Source organism: Leishmania martiniquensis, chromosome 25 (assembly GCF_017916325.1).
Source record: "Leishmania martiniquensis isolate LSCM1 chromosome 25, whole genome shotgun sequence".
Classification (NCBI taxonomy): Eukaryota; Euglenozoa; class Kinetoplastea; order Trypanosomatida; family Trypanosomatidae; genus Leishmania; species Leishmania martiniquensis.
The window spans coordinates 553402-573105 of NC_090160.1; the positions used below are offsets into that span (position 1 = coordinate 553402).

The 19704-nt window shown below is 56.6% G+C and overlaps 6 protein-coding genes across 6 annotated transcripts; all 6 read right to left on the reverse strand.

Annotated features, from left to right (window-relative positions):
• Positions 1-367: 367 nt before the first annotated feature.
• LSCM1_05346 (uncharacterized protein) lies at positions 368-2143 on the reverse strand (the record flags this gene model as incomplete). Its single annotated transcript, XM_067322817.1, has 1 exon — positions 368-2143. The coding sequence occupies one exon, from the start codon at positions 2141-2143 to the stop codon at positions 368-370; it is 1776 nt and encodes a 591-aa protein (XP_067178182.1).
• Positions 2144-4543: 2400 nt separating this feature from the next.
• On the reverse strand, positions 4544-5194 carry LSCM1_05347 (uncharacterized protein; the record flags this gene model as incomplete). The annotated part of the gene is made up of 1 exon (XM_067322818.1): positions 4544-5194. The coding sequence occupies one exon, from the start codon at positions 5192-5194 to the stop codon at positions 4544-4546; it is 651 nt and encodes a 216-aa protein (XP_067178183.1).
• A 1444-nt stretch (positions 5195-6638) lies between these two features.
• LSCM1_05348 (uncharacterized protein) lies at positions 6639-8108 on the reverse strand (the record flags this gene model as incomplete). Its single annotated transcript, XM_067322819.1, has 1 exon — positions 6639-8108. One exon carries the CDS (start codon positions 8106-8108, stop codon positions 6639-6641), a length of 1470 nt encoding a protein of 489 aa, XP_067178184.1.
• Positions 8109-9067: 959 nt separating this feature from the next.
• Positions 9068-10603, reverse strand: LSCM1_05349 (uncharacterized protein; the record flags this gene model as incomplete). The annotated part of the gene is made up of 1 exon (XM_067322820.1): positions 9068-10603. One exon carries the CDS (start codon positions 10601-10603, stop codon positions 9068-9070), a length of 1536 nt encoding a protein of 511 aa, XP_067178185.1.
• Positions 10604-15808: 5205 nt separating this feature from the next.
• LSCM1_05350 (uncharacterized protein) lies at positions 15809-16603 on the reverse strand (the record flags this gene model as incomplete). Its single annotated transcript, XM_067322821.1, has 1 exon — positions 15809-16603. The coding sequence occupies one exon, from the start codon at positions 16601-16603 to the stop codon at positions 15809-15811; it is 795 nt and encodes a 264-aa protein (XP_067178186.1).
• Positions 16604-19185: 2582 nt separating this feature from the next.
• Positions 19186-19446, reverse strand: LSCM1_05351 (uncharacterized protein; the record flags this gene model as incomplete). Its single annotated transcript, XM_067322822.1, has 1 exon — positions 19186-19446. One exon carries the CDS (start codon positions 19444-19446, stop codon positions 19186-19188), a length of 261 nt encoding a protein of 86 aa, XP_067178187.1.
• Between the last annotated feature and the right edge of the window lie 258 nt (positions 19447-19704).

Below are 19704 nucleotides of genomic sequence, written 5' to 3' on the forward strand. Positions count from 1 at the left end.
ATCGACATCAGCGCCACCGGTGTCGATGGTTCACAGACGGCCACTCTTTCGAGAAAATACTTCCCGTTCTCGTCACGCGCGGCGAAGCCCCCAACGGACAGAGCAGCCATCACAGCCACGGTTGTGTCGCAATAGCTTTGGATGCCTTCTGCACTCCGTACGCAGAAACCCTCCGCGCAAAGAGAAGCCTCGATTATCCTCACTGCTCGCCAGTACGCCGACCTGAATACGCAACATCCGCGACGGTCGATCATCAGTCACAGCTGCCACGGCACACGACCTCAATACCACCCACACGCTAAACCACGAAAGGGCGCACAAACGCGCACGCACCCGGCTCATCTGCCGCTACCGCCCTCCTTTCATCTCACGGTACCGAGAAGGTCACGACAGTTGCTTCCAGCGTTGGCGAGTTCACGTCCACCAAGACCAGCGCCCCAGAGCGGGCAAACGACGGCACGCAGATCAGACGCACGCCAGCCTCTGCACGAGCAGCCTGGCTCTCCTTGTCCTTCACGGGCGCCGCGCTCGACTTCGCCCTCAACTGCAGCGATAGCGCTCCTGGTCCTGAAAAACTGTGGTGAGTCTCCTCGTGGAGCTCGTCGAGTGTTGCGTATCGCGTCTCGAACTGTGGCTGATCGCAAGCCACCACGCAGTGCGGTGTGTGCTGGAAGAGGAAAGGGTCGTGGTTGCGGAAAGGGTAACTGAAGAGGGTGTTGGGGGCCGTCGGACAGGCGCAGCCAGAAACCACCACCATGCACATGGTGTCCAGTCGCCTCGGAAAGCGCGACTCACGGGCCACGTCGTTGATGTTCTGCCCTGACGTCACGAAGAAGTTGACTCCGTCGGCCACCTCGGCCCTGTGCTTCTTGACCCCCGACTCCCCGTTCTCCTCGCACCTCACCTCCAACTCGGCGGTGGTCGTGGCGGGCGGCTGCGCGGTGAAGCAGAACGGATTCGAGACAAGTCGCAGTGTCGAGTGCTTGGCCGCTCTGGGGAGCAGCAAGGGATGCAGCGGCTGCTGCGGCTGAAACGCATCGGACATGTCGTTGGCGCCCGGCATCAGCTCCACTTCCACGCTGCACACAATGCGCTCCAGCAACGTGTCCAGCTGCCGCATTAGCGCAGCAGAGGTGACCGTGCTCACCTGTGCTTTGTCGTCATTGAGTCGCACGTGGTCAGATGGGTCCAGCTTTACCTTCTTCTTGAGCTTCAGCTCGTCGGTGGGAGCAATACTGTCGCCTCCAATCACCAGTCGCGAGACGCACATTGCCTTCGCTCGCAAGGAGGCGTTACCCGTGTTGCCACACAAGAAGTCGGCCAGCAGCTCCAGCGACGCCCACGCGCGCGACGCCGCAGCCTGCTCTTCTCTGCTACTGTCGCGTGGGATGTTAACGTTTAGTCCGCTTACAAAAGCGATGTAGCACGGGCTTGCGCAGGTGATCAGCGGACGCGGAACAAACGTGGAGCGCAAGTCCCCGCTGAAGGCGTAGCGGAGCACGTTAACGCTGCCATTGAGGAGCAGGGTACCATAGATGCCCAGCACGACCCCAGTGCAGAAGCGCTCAGCGTCGAGTCCCTGCAGCAGAACACGGCCGCTGCTGTCTTCCAGCATCAGCTCATCAGCACTGCTGCACACGCTGTAGTGCTCATCAGCTGCCGCAAGCGCCTGCCCGTCGCTGCTCATACCCTCTTCCACCTCGTCGTTGCGGTGCGCGGTAGAGACTGCAGCGTCCGCGGATCGGTCGAGAGGGGCGGCCTCCACAGCGCCACTCTCCTCTTCATTGTCGTCGTCGCCCGCGTCGATGCGGACAAGCTCACTCTGATACTCGTCGAGGAAACGCGGCAGCAGCTTCATGTTCTTGTACACGATGCCGACGCAGACAGCTGACTCGCCAGGCCGCAGCTCAAGCACGCGCCTGGGGGTGGTGGCGCAGGCCTCTGGGCCGTACCGGGAATCCTCGCGCACAATGCGCTGGATGGCGCGCAGAGCAGACGCGTACTGCGACTCCATTCGGCACCGGTACATGGGTGCGTACTGCTGCGTGAACTCGAGAGAACGAAGAAGGAAGCGCTGATGAGTACGTGTGATCGGGCACGCGCTGCGTGCCTCCACAGCGGCAGCAGAGACGTTACTGGTCATGACTGACCCTCTTCTCACCACAGCTACTTTATGGCGGTGTTTCTTATGCGTACCTGCGATTCCGTGCACGTCTCTCCCTTCTCCTCGTAGCGGGCACGTCTGTGTACGCGCGCGTAGAAGGGACCGGAGTCCGGGCTACGGGCGAAGAAAGGAGAGGAGGTGTAAGAGGGGCGAAGGTGTGGCGGTGGCGCTTCAGCTTAGTACTCCTCTTCACTTTCCAGTGGCGCCGCACCTCCGCACAGTAATCTGTTCTTCTGACGCTTTGCTGGTCTGCACTTCGCACATTCACGCATATGTGTATGTCGACCTCTATGCTTGATGGGAACGCGCTCGTGTGTGCAGGTGGATGTGAAAGGAAGAGTAAGCGCCGAGGAGAAGCGCTCGTGCGAGCCTTTTCTACCTCTCCGTGAACCGGCCTGCTTGCGAGATTGGCGCCTCGGCGTGGAAATTTCCCGCAGGCAGCGGCGTGTCACGCCTCGTGGCACCACGGTACGCTCCCGCACACACAAAAAAAAAGGATGGAAAGAAGCCGCAATACACATGTGCAGGAGGTGGGTGGGTGTGAGAGTTGGGTTGGTGCAGAGTACGCGCTTCGACCGCAAGCGGGCAGAAGACGTCTGACGGGTACTCCACCAGTGATCCCATGCCCCCTCCCCTCTCTCTGTCTGCACCAGCCAGGGCAAGGGAGGCAGTGAGCGTCGAGAAGCGAGCACATTCACAAGCTTTGCGCTACGGGGCCCCGCCTCCCCAAGTCTGATCAGGCCTCTGTGTGTAGGCGAACCTCACTTTGTGTCCGCCCCCTCTCGTATACCTGCGCAAGGTATACCAAGACTAGACTGCGTCGAGGAGGTGCAACGTGACGAGGAAAACGAGGGAAGGGTTCGAGCTGCGCCCGATTCACGCGAGGAAGTGTCGCAGCATGGCCAAGATGCAGCACCTGCGCGGAGTGCCAACCTGCCCACTCTCGCCCGCCTCTCCCCCTCGCCCCGCCCCAATGGAGACGAAACATGAATGACAACAAGAGAAACTGCAGACGACAATGCGTGAGACGGCCAGCAGCGCCACCCACGCATCTCCTCTCGTTTCCAGAGTGGCGTGTGCAGGCCTTTTCGCCTCCTGCGCGTTGTTTACACGCGTTGTGGAACTTTTTCTTCGCTTTTAATATCGGTTTGGTTTCTCTTTTTCACCTTATAACTGTTATCTGTCAGCTTGCACGTGCATGTCGGGTGTAGGCGCTGGTGTGGAGCATCAAGTAGAGTGATGTGCTCCGATGCGTGATAGCGAGGGAGGAGCCTCAACGACACGGGGAGTAGAGGTATTGAGAAAAAGGAATGGCGAGGCCTTACTTGTCTGTGTCAACTGTCCCCACCGCAGCCTTGCTCCCCCCCACATAAACGACTTCAGTGCGTTCTTACGCTAATCGCGCCTCGAGTAGCCGACGCGTACGCATCCGCCTTCAAAGGCACCACAGCCTGGTGCAGAAGGGACAGCACGGCAGGCAAAGGCAAGTCTCACGACCTCACGGCGGCAACCGAGAGAGAGAGAGAGGGCAAGAAGCTGTCGGGAAAGAGGCAAAAGGGAGGAGAGGCCAAACTTTAAAAAAAAAATAGGTCAGTAGAGTTGTGCTTCACGCACGGCATCAGGCTACTAAAAACTGGAAGGGGGCCGCACCGTAACGCACATCCGCGCTTCAGAACACAAGCTCGCGCATGCAGGCAGTCTGAGCACCGTTAACACATACATGCACACAGCGAGAAAGACACACAAACAAACACACATACCCCCCTCCTCCTCCTCACACACACACGCAAAGAAGTAGAAGTGAAGAGAAGGGGGAGAAGATAGACTTCGATTGCCACAACGCAAGTGTGTACGCGTGTCTTCTGTAGAGCTCACCTCCATGGGCGCCTTTTCTGTGTTTGCTTGTCTTTATAGTTCGTGTGAACAAAGAAAGATGAGATTCGGCGTGGCGCTCTGTCTGTCTCTCTCTCTCCCTCTCTCTGTGTGCGTTCATCCTCTCACCTGCGCTTTTTTTTTGCCCATCGCTTCATTTATGTGGTGTGCGTGTGTGTGAGAGAGACCCTTCCTCCGTCCCCCCTCCCCACTTTTTTTCTGTTGCCTATGGCCCCCCTCTCGTCTTCCGTGAAGGCAGGAAAGAAGAAGGGGTGGTGTCCAGAGGAAAGAGGGGGAGAGAGAATAGGGGAAGGAGGGGGGTCACACTAACACATAAAAAAAGAAGAGAAGAAACACGACGCTGCCAACGACGAAGAGAGGGAGGGGAGGAGACTGCCGACCAGATGTGGACACTTAAACACGAGCGCAGCGCACAACGTACAGCGTGCGTGAATGTCATGTACACGCAAAGGTGGTGGATGAGGGGGAGGGGGAGGAGTGGACAGCTCACTCGTCATCGCCCATGGGAAGTGGCGCGTTCGCCATGGCCTGCTGCTCCGCCTCCAGCGCGGCCACCTGCTCAGCCGTGAGAGCAACCACATCAGTGTCCAGCATCGGCACCTCCACCAGCATCAGATCGGGATCGTTGGCGAGCTTCTTTGCCAGCCACACGAACGGCTTCTCGAAGTTATAGTTCGACTTGGCCGATATGTCGTAATACTGGAGACCCTTCTTTCGGTGGAAAGTGATCATCTTCGCCTTCACCTGACGGTCCGCGCAGTCTACCTTGTTGCCTACCAACACGATGGGAATGTTGTCGCACACGCGTGTGATGTCGCGGTACCAGTTCGGCACGTTCTTGTACGTGTTGCGGCTGGTCACGTCGAACATGATGATAGCGCACTGGCCCTCCACATAATAGCCATCGCGCAGACCACCGAACTTCTCCTGGCCAGCAGTGTCCCAGCAGTTGAAGCAGATCTTGCCGCGATTCGTGTGGAAGGTCAGCGGGTGCACGTCAACACCAACGGTGGCGACGTAACGCTTCTCGAACTCGCCGGTCAAGTGACGCTTCACAAAAGTCGTCTTACCCGTGCCACCATCGCCGACCAGGATCAGCTTGAAGCTGGCAACGCAGTCGGAGGGCGTCTGCTGCATGATGGACGAATCGCGTTGGGAGAAAAGAGGATCGGAGAGGAAGATGGAAAACTCGCACGGCACCGGAAAAGAAGCGATCTATGAGAATGTCGGTCCCCTCCGACGACGAGAAGAGAAGGAAGAGGAGTGTCTGGTACAAAGTCGATGTGGGGGCAGCCCGTGAGGGAGAGTTGATTGGGTTTATGATCGCAGACTCTGCCATCGAGAGCGCCGGGGCAGGGGGAGGGGGGGAGACGGCGTGTGTGGAATAGAGGACGCGCACACGCGCACCAGCACCAACCCGTGTGTGCAGAGGTCGAGAGAAGAGAGAGGTGGTATCAGGGGAGGGGGGATTCCTGGGGAAAGATGCAGAGGGCGGCGACTCACTTTTTTCAAGGGAGGGATGATGCCGCAGAGACGCCTCGAACCAGTGTGCCTGAACTCGGCACTCTGTCCACCACCCCCACCACACGGTGGTCACATTGCACCTCTGCGAGGCCAGGCGAGCAGAGCGCAGCATCTCTGTTTCCTGAGCTCCTGTGCATGGATGAAGAGCGCCGAGTAAAAGGTCGGGTAGTGGACGCGCGTCGCACCAAGTGTTGCTCTCCCCACCACCACCACCACCTCACCCTCTTTGACTCTTCGCCTTCCATTGGGGAGGGGGGGAATGGAGGAGGGTCCGGTAATACCACGGACACACCTACGCGCACACCAGAACAGAATGATGTGAGCAGTCAGGTGCATTCGCGCGTGAAAGGGGCCAGAGAGGAGGAGGAGGGGGGGCCGAAAGAAGGAGAAAAGATGCGAGAAGGGGCGCGGCCATAGCGTGTGCATGAGCGTGGGTATGCACCATCATACGAGGCAACAGAAGAGGAGTCAACAAGCGGCACCTGAAAGCAAACACGAAGATTAAAAAAGGGGGGAGGAAGAGCACACTGATCTCCGTCTATAGAACATCCGTCAATGCAACACGTGGACTTCAGCACTTGATAGCCCATGATGAGGAGAGGGAGGAGGGGGGAAGCGGGGTGTGCTGAGCACATGCCTTACTCTGCTCTCACCTGTTGAGTTCATCATCGCCTTTCCCCCCGTGCCGCCGCGAAGAGGAAGCCACAGAAAACAGTGTCATACGCGTCGAAGTGAAAGATACGAGGGTTCCGAGGCTTGCGAGTACGCAGCTCCCGCGTTTACACGACACGGTGTAGCGCGCGCCATCCATGCAGCAGGGTGCGCAGCACACACATGCGCACATCGTAGTTCACCATATACAAGAGAGGCTGCACTCGCACCATCCAACGCGTAAAGCCACCCGCGCTGTGCAGAGTGCACCCAGCCAAGACCTACGAAGTCACCGGAAAGCAGCCATGGTCAGTGCCGTGCCGCTGCCAGCGGCGAGGGTCCGCTCCCGGCGTGTGCGCCGGCATGCGCCGGCACGCGCGAGAGCGCCGCGATAAAAAGTATGCGTCTAAATATCGCTGTCGTCGGAGCCGCTGTAGTCACTGGCGTCGTCGCTGCTAAACTCACCGCTACTAGTCGAGGTAGACAACTCACTGCTGTCTGGGTCGTCGGAAGAGGAGTCGCTGTCGGTAGTATTGTTGGTGGGATAACGTGGGCGCTCGCCTCCAGCGGCAGGTGGCCGAGCCCCTGTCGCCACTCTCGGCCGACGCATCTGACTCATAAACGACTCCTCGTCCTCCTCGTGGTTGCCTTCGTCGCTGCTCACGGCGCCGCCGCGAGCGAGCGGCGCACGGCTGTGGCCGATGGCATTCTGCGGCCGTCGCTGCTCTTGCTGCATGTGAGCGCTCTGCTTACGCGGCCTGCTGTCGTCACTGTCGCTCTCATCACCCGAGGAGGTGGACTCGTCGCCGCTGCTGTCCTCCTCGGCGGCGTTCCGGATGCGCACTCCACCGTTCACGCGAGGGGCGTAGTCGTACCCCTTATCTTCGCCGTCGCTCATCGCCGACGTCAGGCTTCCGCCGTCCCCGACGCCGCGACGCCCACTTGGACGGTGCCCCGAGCTGTCTGCACGGATGTTCTTCAGCTCCTCCTTGCGCAGTCGCTCTCGCATCACCTTCAGCTTTGTCTCCTGCTCCTCGAGCATGGCATCCTCCTTGGCGTTGTACTTGGCGACCTGGTGCTCCAGAAACTCCAAGTTTCGATACTGCTCGAGGTAGTTGACGAACTGCGCCTGCAACTTCTTCTCGTGGTGCTCGTACTCTTTGAGGAAAGCGGGGTTCGTGGCCATCGCACTTTTGTACTGCTTCTGGGCGCGCTCCAGATGTGCCTTCTTGTTCTCGATCTTCTGCTCCAAGTTGCTCTCGTCCGCGCTGAGGTTGATAATACTTTGCTGATACTGCTCCACCTGCTGGGCGACGCTCGTGAGCAGCTCCCGAAGTCGGCGCTCAAACTCGCCGACCTCGGTGGCACGAGACAAGATGCGCTGGCGGTCACCGCGCGAGTTTAGCTCTGTCTCCACCAAGAAGAAGAGACTGCTGCCGTCCGCTGTCAGTTCACTGCACAGCTGCTGCACAGCCTTGGCGTCGCTCACGTTCTTCTGCGCCGCCATCTGCTGCAGTGCGGTGAAATCGGGCTCCTCAGTGTCCGTTGCCTTCATTGCCTTCCTCAGCACATGGGCAAGCTTCAGCATCTCCTGCACAGCATGCCCGTCTGCCTGGTAGAGCTTCTTCACGTTGAGCTTGATCCGCCCCTTGGCGAGGGCGATCTCGCACACCTGCTTGAAGAATGTAACGCGGTTGTGCTCCCGCTCGATGTTGAACGTGACCTCCGCGGACGGCTCATAGCGAATGATAAGCCAGTGAAGACAGTCCGCAACCAGCTCCACATTCGGCTCGCGGAAAGACTCCATGCTAATCAGCCGCGGGTAGCCGAGGAGGCGCATCGCCTCCGAGAAAGAGCGCAATTCACGAAAGGACATGACTCACGCGAGACGTGCTTGGCAACGGAGGGGAATAAAGAGGGTAAAGCACGATCCGCTACTGCTTGTATGTCGCTTCGTTACGATGTGCTGTACAGGAAGGACCCCCTCGCGCACACGCATACATACGCGTGCCACACTGAAGCACACACAGACAACACCCTCTGCCCTCCCCTTGTGTAGAGCGCCGCCTCTGCAAGGTGGAAACGGAGAAGGAGAGGAGAGGGAAACCGGAAAAAAAAACGCAGGAGAGTCGAACGTCGGCAAGAGGGCGCTGAATCCATGCGGTGCCTACTAGACAGGCAGAGTAGAAAGGGGGGATAAGGGACAGGTACACGGGCACGCACCATGTGGAAAGAAGCGAGGAGAAGCCGCTCGTGCATGCGGCAGAGGGGGCAGAGGGGAAGGCATCGTTGGGAAACGGGGGAGGGGGGAAAGAGAGGGGAGCCGATGACGATGGTGAGGAAGGAGATACGTGATGAGCCGCCCGATGTACACATAGATCGATGCATGGCACACCGACACGGCATGCCCAGCATCACTTGCGACTGTGAAGAGAGTCTAAGCGCGGTTAGGGCAAACCTGGCCCAGCGTCACTGCGAGAGTCACGCCGTTAAATGGTGCCAGCATCGCATCTTTTCGCTTGGGGTGAAGAGGGGCCCTTTTCGCTGCGTGTATATATTTCACTTCTGTGTTGGACGAGGGCTCGGCATCCTGTTGCGCATACACACGCACATATGCACACACACACACACCGTCATGGGCACTCTGCTTGTGCATCAGCGATGGGGAGTGAAGAACGCGGCACCACTCATACGTATCGCATCCACTCTCTGGGTCCTCTTGTAGCAGCGTGCGCGTACCCGTGCGTGCGTGCAAGCAAGCAGGGGCGTGGCTTGCGATGCCGCTTCCATTAGTGAGCGATGCAATCTGCAGAGAGCCTTCTTGACCCCTTCCCTTCAAACAAAGAAGACAGCAGCAGGGGTGTCTGCGGCACTGGAGAGGTCACTCACCTCCCTACGACCGTCGTCGCTCGCGCAGCCACTGCGATTGCTCTCCTTCTCAGAGGCCCCTTTGCCACGCAGTGAGCTCGGCACCTTCCTTTTTCGCCCGCCTGGGGTGGCCGTCCCCGTTTCATGTGTGGGTGACAGCCCGGATGCGGGTGCCGCCTTTGCATCACCGGCATCCTTCTCTCCTCCAGTGCCCACAGAAACCGCTGCAGGGCAGCTCGTGGTCTTGGATGGCAACGCTTGAGAAGCGGTGACGCCACTTGCTTCAGTGGCATCACCGCTGCACAGATCCTCCTCGTCCTCCAGCTTGAACTCCTCAATAGGTGCTTTGGCACTTGCCTGACTCTGCTCACTAAAGATGTCGTCGAAATTTAGATCGAGCAAGTCTGTCGTTGGCCCACTCGTGCCAGACTTGCCAGAGACAGATGAGGTGCTATGATGCGCGGAGTGGCCAGTACCGCTGCTGTCCGCGTACTCCGCTGAAGCTGAGCTCGACGCATCGGCCAAGAGGAACGTTTCATCCAAGGCAAGCGGGTCCTTTTCTCGCGCCTGTCGCGCTGTGTGCTCGCGCAGGAGCTGCTTCGCCTCCACATCGAAAAAGCGCGGCACGAGCTGCTCGCGCGGCGTCATTTCATCGTCGCCGTAGCGGAGTAGCGTGTGATGCAGAGCGTCCCACGTCATACGAGCATCATTGCCGGCCCGATGGGCTGGCAACGTGGTGGGTATGTGCAGCCACTGGACGAGATCCATTAACTTCCACGACGGTGGGTGCTTATCCACGGTGACGGGCCGTCGTCGGTGTGCATCCCGGATGAGGTGAATCGTATCTCCGAAGACAAAACTGGACGGGAGATCCATGTGGAACTTCTCGAGTGTCCACTTGATCAGCGATACATCCGCCAGCTTTCCACCGTGAGAGAGCAGCAGTATGCGCTTCTCGGAGCCCGGAAGTTCATCTGGCTGCGGCGTATGCACAAACTTGAGGAACTGCTGCCACGCCTCAACAAACGGGATGCCCTCCTTTTCCAGCATGGCGTCCGTAATGTGTGTCAGCTCCTCGACCCCCGACCCCTGCTTGCGCCCGCAGACAGGTTTAACAAGGCATGAAAACGTTTCATCGAGAAGAGGTGAGTACAGCCCCAGCTCCGTGATGTCCTCCGTCGGCCCGTCCGCTGTGAACACAGGCGGCCCAGTAAACTCCATGTCAAACGTGAACACCCGGAACGGGACGGAAAGGTAGAGCTGATACACGATTCGTTTCGTCAGTTGAGTGCATAGCCGCCCGTCCATGGCGAGAAGCTTTGCCTCAGTGATGCCGAGACTCTCCAGCTGCCGCTCGCAGTGCTCCAGCAGGAAGCCGCGTTGGAGAGGAAGGGATGGTGTCATGCCTAATTGCATCTGTGTGAGAGCCTCGAGGGGATTGAGATGCCCCTTCAGCACAGTCGACGCTTTTCGTCGCAGCGTCGCATATGAGTGGCGTAGCATGGACTCTGAGGAGCAGGAGGAGAGCCTAAAATCTGAATGCGAAGAGAGAGGTGACCGCCCCGTCCAGAGATCATAGCCACATGTATGTGCAGAGAGAGGAGGCAGCCGAGGGGACGAGAACGAGAGCACAGGAGCGCACTGATTATCCCTTCTTGATCTCTGTGAAGGACTGCTGTGCGCTTCACGAGTTGCGCCTTTTTCGCGGACTTGAAACTCAAAACAGCGCCGCAGGAGCGACGAGCGTGCGTGACGTAAAAGTGGCAGAGCAACAGATATTGTGCGCGTGACAGTGGGCAAGAATGCGAGAAACGGGAAAAGAAGGTCACGGGAAGAGAAGGGGGATCACGTTGCCTGTGCTGCACAGTCTTCTTCTCTTGCTCGCTACTCTTACAAGTCGCCCTCTTGGGTAGCTGTCCTGCAACGTCAGCCGAAGGCGTGGTGGTCAGGAAAAAAAAGGTGGCCGGCACGTGTGCGAGAGAGCAAGTTTGGTTGCGGTTCAGGCGACAGAGCTTTCACCACGGCCAGCTCTCACCATTCCACGCATAAGCGACGTGATCCTGTGCGCGCCACCTCCCGTATCCTCCTCCTCTTTCGTGAAGCCGCGCAGGTGGACGGAGGGAGGTGCACATGAGCGAGCGAGGGACACACACGGAGTGCATAGGCAGAGAGTAGCAAGAAAAAGGGGGCAGGCCAGGGGATCTACAGGAGGGAGAGGCAGAGGATCAGCAACACGAAGGGGAGAAGAAAACGGCGAAAGGCGCTCAGTTGTGCGTCGACAGAAATCGGTGGTGGCAGAGGCGGCTCGTGGCAATGCATCTTTCTCTGTTTGTTTGCGACGAGCAGTCTGGTCGAGTTCTTCGCCGTCTCCTATTCACAGATGCGCGGCCACAGCGATGGGTAAAATGGGTTCTTTGGACGGAGTTGTGAGAGGATCAGAGGGGAACGATAGCCCACAACAAAAGAAGGAGTCATGCCGTGGGAAGAGTAGCCACAGCTATTGCGGCCCCTCACACACACACACATACACACATTATCCCCTCCTCTTCATGTCTACAACACGCGTGCCCGAGTCGACGAGAGAAGCGGCCATATGAGAGTTGTATATTTTACGCGCGCCTGTCGGAGCGTGCACGGGCGGACTGCTCGCTGTGCGTCAAGTCCTTTATATATATATATATATATATATTATTTATTTATACATATTCTTTTCAGATCTGCTTTGGATATTAAGCGCAGAGGGGTATAGAGGTGGAGAAAAAGGTCGAAACAAAGGTCGAAGTGAATGAGAATGACACTCAACACAAATAATGCGTTCCATACGTTCGATAAGGTGAAGAAGGCAAATATCTCTATATAGAAAGAGGACGCAGAGACGAGTTGGCAGTTTCTTTTTTTTTTCGCTCGTGTATGTATGTGTGTGTGTGTGTGTCGGGGTGCGAATGCACAAGCCAGCAAACAGAAAAAAAGGGGTCGGCTACGATATAAGATTGACTTCCTCTCGTTGATTCCTCACCACCATCCCTGACGATATTTTCGTTGAGGGCAATGTGCTATGGTACCCTCGCCCCACCCCACCCCGTCCACTCTCTTTTTCTCACGTCACCACCTAGAGCGCACACATATACACGCGCACAGGCACAGAAGCCTAAGAAAGCGAGCGCAAATCTGTGTGCGTCTGTATGTATGCCTATGCGCGGGTGTCAGGCAGAAAAAGAGGGGCCGCGAGGCGAAAAATCCGTATGGACGTCTCGAAGAGCGTTGTAAAAAACTATATACGGAAGACAGACACCTTAAAAAAAAAACGAAACGGTGAAAAAAGAAGTACCCAAAAAAGGGGAAGTGGGAACAACACACCAACGCACACACGCACATGTAACAGCTTCCTTACCGCCACTTCACGGCCTAAAGAGGCCCTCTCTCTCAATGAACGTCTCTGCTTTTTTGTGTTTTACTGACGACCGGAGAGCGTCTGTGAGTGTCGATGGGGGAAGGACGTTATCTTTCGCACGTGGACGCGCATGTGGAGTCTTTCTCTTTCGCGTTCACAGTACGCTCGGTGAGGTAGCTGAAAGCAAAGAACCAAACAGGCAGACAGACAGACAGAGGAGGAGGGGGCGGGAAGGGAGGCCGAAAGGCAAATCGAGCAAGAAAAAGTCACGAATGGTGCGAAATGAGCAACAGTAAAAGGGGTGGCGCGCAAGACGACGCGTTGAAGAGGGCACAGAGGTAAATAGGGCGCCACCCCGGCAAGCAAAAAAAAAAAACGCAAAAGAAAAGGTGTCCGCAGCCGCATACGCTCGCTCGCTTCTCTGTGCCCTCCCCCGTTGGTCTTCGTTTTTTTTTCGCCCCTCTTCCTCTTCCTCTTTTATTGGTTGTGCTGCTGAAATCGACGGTTCCACCTTCACACACACATATAGAGAAGGGAAATTGAAGAAAAAAGTAGCGACAAGGGGCCTCATCTGTTGTTGTTGCTCTCCTTTACCCCATCGCCGCCTCTTCTTTTTTTTTTCCACTGACGTGGTGATGCATTTTCGTTTCTTGGATGTCCGTCATCGATGTAGAGGAACGTCCATATCGCAAAACAGCCATGCCCCCCCCACACGCAATCCTCGACCGATCGCGAAGGCAAAGGGAAAAAAAACAGAACGAGTACAGAAGAAAGGGGATGCACCGAACGTCAGCGTAGACACCCATTTCAAAAGCTCCTAGAACAGAGATTTAAAGGGAGCAGAGAGAGGCGAACGTCAGATGGACAACAATGGAAGCGATTCACACCGGGAAACGGAAAAGGAATTCGTCATTAATTAGTCCGCTCGCCCAGCCACACGACGCACGAGTTCAACCCCAACCCGCCCACCCTTGGCACTGTCACTGTGCGCCACGCGGCCTCGCCGTGCAGGTCAGCCGTCCGCACACGCGTTGCCGCGCCGCCACCAACGCAGCCATCTCCGCACCGCCTCCGCCCCAGACGCCGCCCACCCCACACACACCGCGGGCCGCACCCCACCCGCGCCCATCATCCGGGCCCCCACGCCGCACATCCCCGGGGGCGGCCCAGGCGCCGCACACCAGGAGGCAGCGAGGGCCGGGAGGACTGCGCTCGAGCCACGCGGGCACTCTGCACGCCCAGCGGGTGGAGCACACGCGTCCACAGCCCACGATCGCGCAGGCCGCACCGCCATGCAGGACCTCACCACCGGCTCCCGTCGCGAGGCACCGCTCTGGCCTTCTCCCCTTCGCCGTGGGTGCGGAGCCCTTGCCAGCGCCGGAGGCGGCCCGGCATCGGCAGGGATGGTGGGGCTGCGCGGCGCACCCACAGCGCCGGCACGGGTGAGCAAAGCAAAGAGAGAACAAGAAAATAGAAGGGAGCGAAAGAAGTGGCAGCACGATCAAGCCAAGATAGTGAAGAGATAGGATAGCCAACACAGGCCCAAGAACGGGAAAGAAGTAAAGGGAGGCAGTGACACAGGGTGACACCGCGAAGCATCGAGAGAAATGAAAGCAATACGATCGGTTACACACACACACACACAGACACACGGACGGACACACCTGAGTTCACGTCCTTCTTCGCCCGTAAGATGTCATGTTTTTCCTCCTTATCGCCCCTTTGCAGATGTCCTCAACGTCCCTCGTTGCTGTTCCTGCCATCCATCCGGAAAGGAAAGCGAAAAAAGTGGTGCACGGAGCGACTGCGGAAAGGCGCGTGATGTGAAGAGGCGCATAGCCAAGAGATGCCCAGGGGAACGGAGCGAAGGAGACGGATAGTGGATCGTTCCGTCTCGGCAGGGGGGGTGCCTGCATGGGCGTGAATGTGTACTTCGGCTGATGCGACCTTGAAAGAGCGTAGAAATGAAGCGCAGCAACGTTCGAAGCAGCAAAGACAAACGAAAAAGCGATTCGAGATAGCCCAAAAAGAAATCGAATGAGAATTCGAAAGGCGTCGAAAAAGAAAAAGAAGAACGTTTTCGAATTTTCTGCCTGACATCCGCGCTCGACATCACCGTCACACACTCCGCGTCCATCCGTAGACAGAGAGGCAGAGAACGAAGGAAAGAGGTGGGGGCAACACCGCCTTGCCGATCTGAAGACCAACTACAAGATGCCCCCGATAGATGCCTCTTGCATACACTACCGACTGCATGGGAGCCCTCCCTATATGTGAAGTGCAGGTATTGGCGACAGCGCAACCCGCGTGCTCGTCCATGATCGTGGTGTTAATGTTCTGTGAAATGTTCACCCTAAGCAGGCCCGTTTCTAGGCCATCTGGAGGTCACGGGGCGGGAGAGAGACACCGACACGCACAAAAACAAAAGCTGTGTGCAAGAGAGAATCAGACCACAGTGGCGAGGAAGGCGAAGGAAAGGGGAAAGGGGCAAACAGAAAAAAAAAGCGAAAAGAATGGCATAGAGAAGAGGGGGTAAGAAAGAGAAGATTAACCGTCAAAATAGACGGAGCGAAAAAAGGGGGTGGGGACAACTAGGAGGCGAGTGCGACACACGCGCACGAGAAAGGGGAAAATGAAACCAAAATGGAAGAAATCGATGAGGCGCGGGGCGAAAGAAGGATCGCTGCCCTCTTGTCATTGTTCAGTTCGTAGTCATAACCGCATGCGAAGGCTAATAGTGTAAAGCAGATATGATGGTGGTGGTGGTGGGCGTGGTGGTGAAAAAAAAAGATGGACAGCGAGGAAGAAAAAGGAATCCAACACCCAGAGGAAGAATACAGAGAAAACGAGAAGCGCGCACACAGGAAAAGGGGGAAAAGAGTGGAAGGGTGCGGCCAAGCAGTATCGAAGAAGGTGGAAGATGAGGAAGGGGAGGTTGGAAAGAAGGAAAAAAAGAGAGGCGAAAAAAGGGGAGTAAAAGAATGAGGGGGTGGGGTGAAAGAGGGGATGCATGTGTAAGGGGGGTGAACAGAGGAAGGAGCAAGGGAGAGTCACACGTATATACGTATCGGCAGGGGAGGGAGACCGAGAGAGAGGGAAGCGAAGGAGATCAACAAAAGAAAAAAGACTAAGGTTAGAAACACGCTCCGTACTCGGCACCCATCCTCTCTGCCGACCCTGCTCTCAACAGGGACTGAGGAGTAAGAGAGAGCGGGGGAGGACATGGTGCCGTCTTCTGCACACGTTTAGATTGCTTCTGCTGGCCCAGTAAACGTTCTATTTGTTGCCGCTGCGCTTTTCGGAACTCGTGAGTGCAGTTACCCGCATGGCTGCTGCTGAGCGATGCATGCTCGTCGAAGCACCCACTGCTGCCATTCCTTCTCGGCAGCGGCCTCGATCGCTGAGGACCACGTTGCGGTAGAAGAAGTGTATGATGGCATCAGCTTCGATGTGCGGCGCACTGCTTCTTCGCGCGTAAGTGTTTCTCCAGTCAGAAGGTTCAAGTACAGAACAGCTGGCGGTCGAGTTGCTAAGCTAGGGGTAGCGCACGCGGCCCTGTCTTCTTCGGTGCACACGCCATCAGATGGCCACCCCAGCACCTCTACAATATCCAAGCCCCCAAAAACGTACGGGCGGGATGGAGTGAGAAGGCCCAAACGCACATGCAGGTAGAGATTGCCGTTTCCGCTGCTTGCATCATCACCAAGCACGCTGCTGTCCCTTGCGGCTATCGGGCTGTCATCGGCCACGTGCATTCGCTTTCGCTTGCAGTAATGCGCTCGCGCCATGGACAATGGGGCAAGCCGAGGTAGTCGTGTAGAGAAAGAGCCGAGCCCTGTACGGTTCCACGCCAGCGACCGCCTCCGGAGCGTCAGAGGCTCAGGCAGAAGCTGGCTTAAGGCGTACCGCGGCGCAAAGGTGGAGGTGGAGGATAGTGCATGACCTTGCGGCACGGTTTCCCACGCACTGATCAGCGGGCCGAGCAACGCAGCCATGCGCTGCGGCTGCACAACAACCCAGTCACCAACCTGGAGGTCGCAATCGGCATCAAAGTTGGGCAGGTAATCGTACATATCCACCAGCGAAAGGAACGGCGAGACTGCCGCCATCATGCAGAGAAGCAGAAACCTCCAGGGAAGCCTGAAGGGAAAAAATATTTAGGGAGTGTCACAAAGGTATCTCTGGTAGGCGTTGAATGGTATGTGGGGACGTGAAAGTGTGGTTACTGACCCCGATAGCAACGATATGACTCGTATGTGGCGCGCTGAGCAATTGCAACTCGCCAAGACTATTGCCTCATGCACCAGCATGCACGGACAGACACAGCGAGAGAGAGAGAGAAAAGGCTCACACTTCCAGCCTCTTCTTTTTGTCCTTACTTTCTCGGCAGGCACAGCAGGGTGTGGGGTGGAGCAGAGAAAGGATGGGATTTGCGTCTGCGAATTGCTGGTGAAGCTATGGCGTACTGCTTCCCTCACTGTAGAGTGCGCCGCAAGGCAAAGATAGAAAAATGGGTGAAGATGAAAAAATGGAGCGCAAAAAAAATTGTCGCAAACGGCGAAGACAATAGAGGAGGAGAAGAGAAATCGTAAGTGCAGCGAATAGTCATCAAGAGACGCGGGATGTCGAGTGAAAGAGTGCGTTCACAGGTTGAAGGCTGTGCGAAGGAGAGAGAGAGCGAGGCAGAAAGAGATGGAAGCGGAATGGCAGAGAAGTCCCGCACGCGCACAGAGGAATGAGTAAAAGAAGCGCCCCAAAAAGCGAACCGTAAACAAAGGAGCTATGGTACACAAGAAACGAGCAAAATAATATCGAGCCGAAAGAGAAGCGAACAAAAAAAAGTGAGACCCAAATCACTGCAGAAAAGGGGGAAAATGAAGCCAACAACGGGAGACGAGAGAAAGAGCTGCGTAAGGGGGGAGGGGGGAAGCGAATCACTGAGATGAACAAGCACACCCGCTCACTCCCCTGTGCCCGGCGGGGTCTGGTTGAGTGAGCGGGGAAAGGAAGGGGTGGTTCGCTGTTTCTGCTCCACCAAGCCACCTCGTTATCTGCCGATGCGCCTGAAGTGGAAGAGAGAGGGAGCAACTCGGACTGGCCTAGCACCGTACGATCGATGAGCGGGAGCCTAACAAAAAAAGAAAGGAGGGGCTCTGTGTTGCCAGTTCGTGTCTAACGAATACGAGTGTTGCTTCCCAAGCCTACGCAGAACGTGCACGAGGAGGACCCTGCGAAAGAATTTCTGGTTTAGGGAAAAAGGAGAGACTCGCGCTGAGAGCAAAAGAGGGAGCACTGCTGTACGTCTATGAGAAAGCAGTTCTTGTACGCTCTGGATGGAAATTATGCACGAAATGCAGAAGCACAAGTACGCCGAAAGACGTGAAAGGGAAAGATGCGCGTGACGATTGGGGGAGTCGAGAGAGGGAAGAAGTGAGTGATGCTCTGAATAATAATTTTTTTAAATGGCGCGGTTTGGAAACGAAAAACTTGACGGTTGCTCTCTGTATTCACCTTCGTGTGCACACTGAGCTTCTTTCTCTTCGTTTGATGCTACGACCCAGGTACGACAGTCGTGTGTGTGTGTGTGGTGTCGCGGTCGACGAGTCGAGAGGGGGGAGAAAATCAAGCAAAGGAGCAAAGAAAGACATGTGGAGGCAGAGGTTAGTGAGCGGCTCGTCAGCTCGCATGCACAAACAGCAGCTGCTGCTCTCGAGTGTTGGCATTTCATTGTACCAGTGTCCATGTTTCCCTCAGCACAGGTACGCCCAAAGTACACACAGTCGTACGTTTCGAGCGAGGCAACAGCTTCTTTGAAGCTCGAGCAATCAGAGAACGATGCAAAACGCAGTGGCTCATCATGGCACCGTTAGTCTGTACACCTCTCCGTTGTATAGCCCTTTACTTGGCGCATGCTGCCCATATTGAGGTGTTCTCTTTGCGCGATGTTCAGCTTCCATACTTGTTAGTTCTTTTCGCGAAAAAAGAAAAAGGCGCGGCAATCGAACAGAGGGTTAAACGCGTCGGGCAGCATGTGCGAAGAGATGCGAGATGTCCACAGCAACAACGCGAGTTCAATGCAAAATACGGGGGGTAGTAGGGTGAGATGAGAAGGAAGAGAGACACTCAACAAATGGGGAAGAGGGACAGACGAAATGGAAGCGGTGGCAAGCACACACCCTCCTCCCCATGCGCGCCCGAGAGCAAATCCGAACGGCGAAGTTGAGGATTGCACAAAGGTGTGAGTGGGTGCCCTGAGCTGAGTGCAGGGTTAGATGGCGCCGACACTGAAAAGGTCGGCATGAGTGTCGCCTTTCGCTCTCTCGCTCTGCTACCTGATTGGCATAGCGAGTGCGCATGGAACTGATAAGAGCAGACGATACCTCTTATCGCCATCGCACCTCGCAGTGCTCCTCGTATTCTCTTTCCCCGGTTTTCACCCCCCGCGCAATGGTAGCAGCTGCGATGCTCAGCTGCCTATCGTTAGGGAGAGGGAGAACTGGGGTTGGGCTCTCCTCCGTCCTGCTGCACACACACGCAGCAACGGTCGATTCTATGCCTCCGGCACCACAGAAGACGCCAAGTGAGATTTGTAGGCCCCGATCCGTGGGTCATGTGAAGACAGTCCTGCGTAAAGAAGGGCAGCAAGAAGAAAGAGAAAGCTAGCGCCCACGGATGCAGCTAAGAGCACGTTCTTCTAGGAGAAAGCGTAGCGAACGATGTAAATAGGCCCGCCAATGAAAAGCGCTACCAAGAGGGTAGCAGCAATAAAAACCGCTACCCTCTCCCCAGCATCCAGGTCCATAATTCCGAAATCTACGCCCAGACGCTTTATGGCGCGGAAAATTGGGTTGTACTGCTTCACGGTCGCTGGTGGCACCTCGGTATAGTGCTTTGAGTCGTCCGGTGGAGGGTACGGCCTCCTGGTACGGTGAACCGTAGTGGCTGTGGCATACATTTCTCGCCTCCTAGCGCCTGTGTCGCCGGCTCCCGCTTTCAAGCGAATGTAGAGCTGCGGAGGGCGAGGGAAACAAATCTCTCGAAGCGACTCTTCGGGAAAAAAATCTCAAGACGTTGGAGAGGACTGCGTAAACGAGAGGAAATGACCTCTGCGCCCTTTTTCTCAGTATCGCAGTACCCCAAACGATGACCAAGTGTGTAGTGTGCGTGTCGGCACGCGCGTGGAAGAGCAGGGGTATACAATGATCTCCAGTGG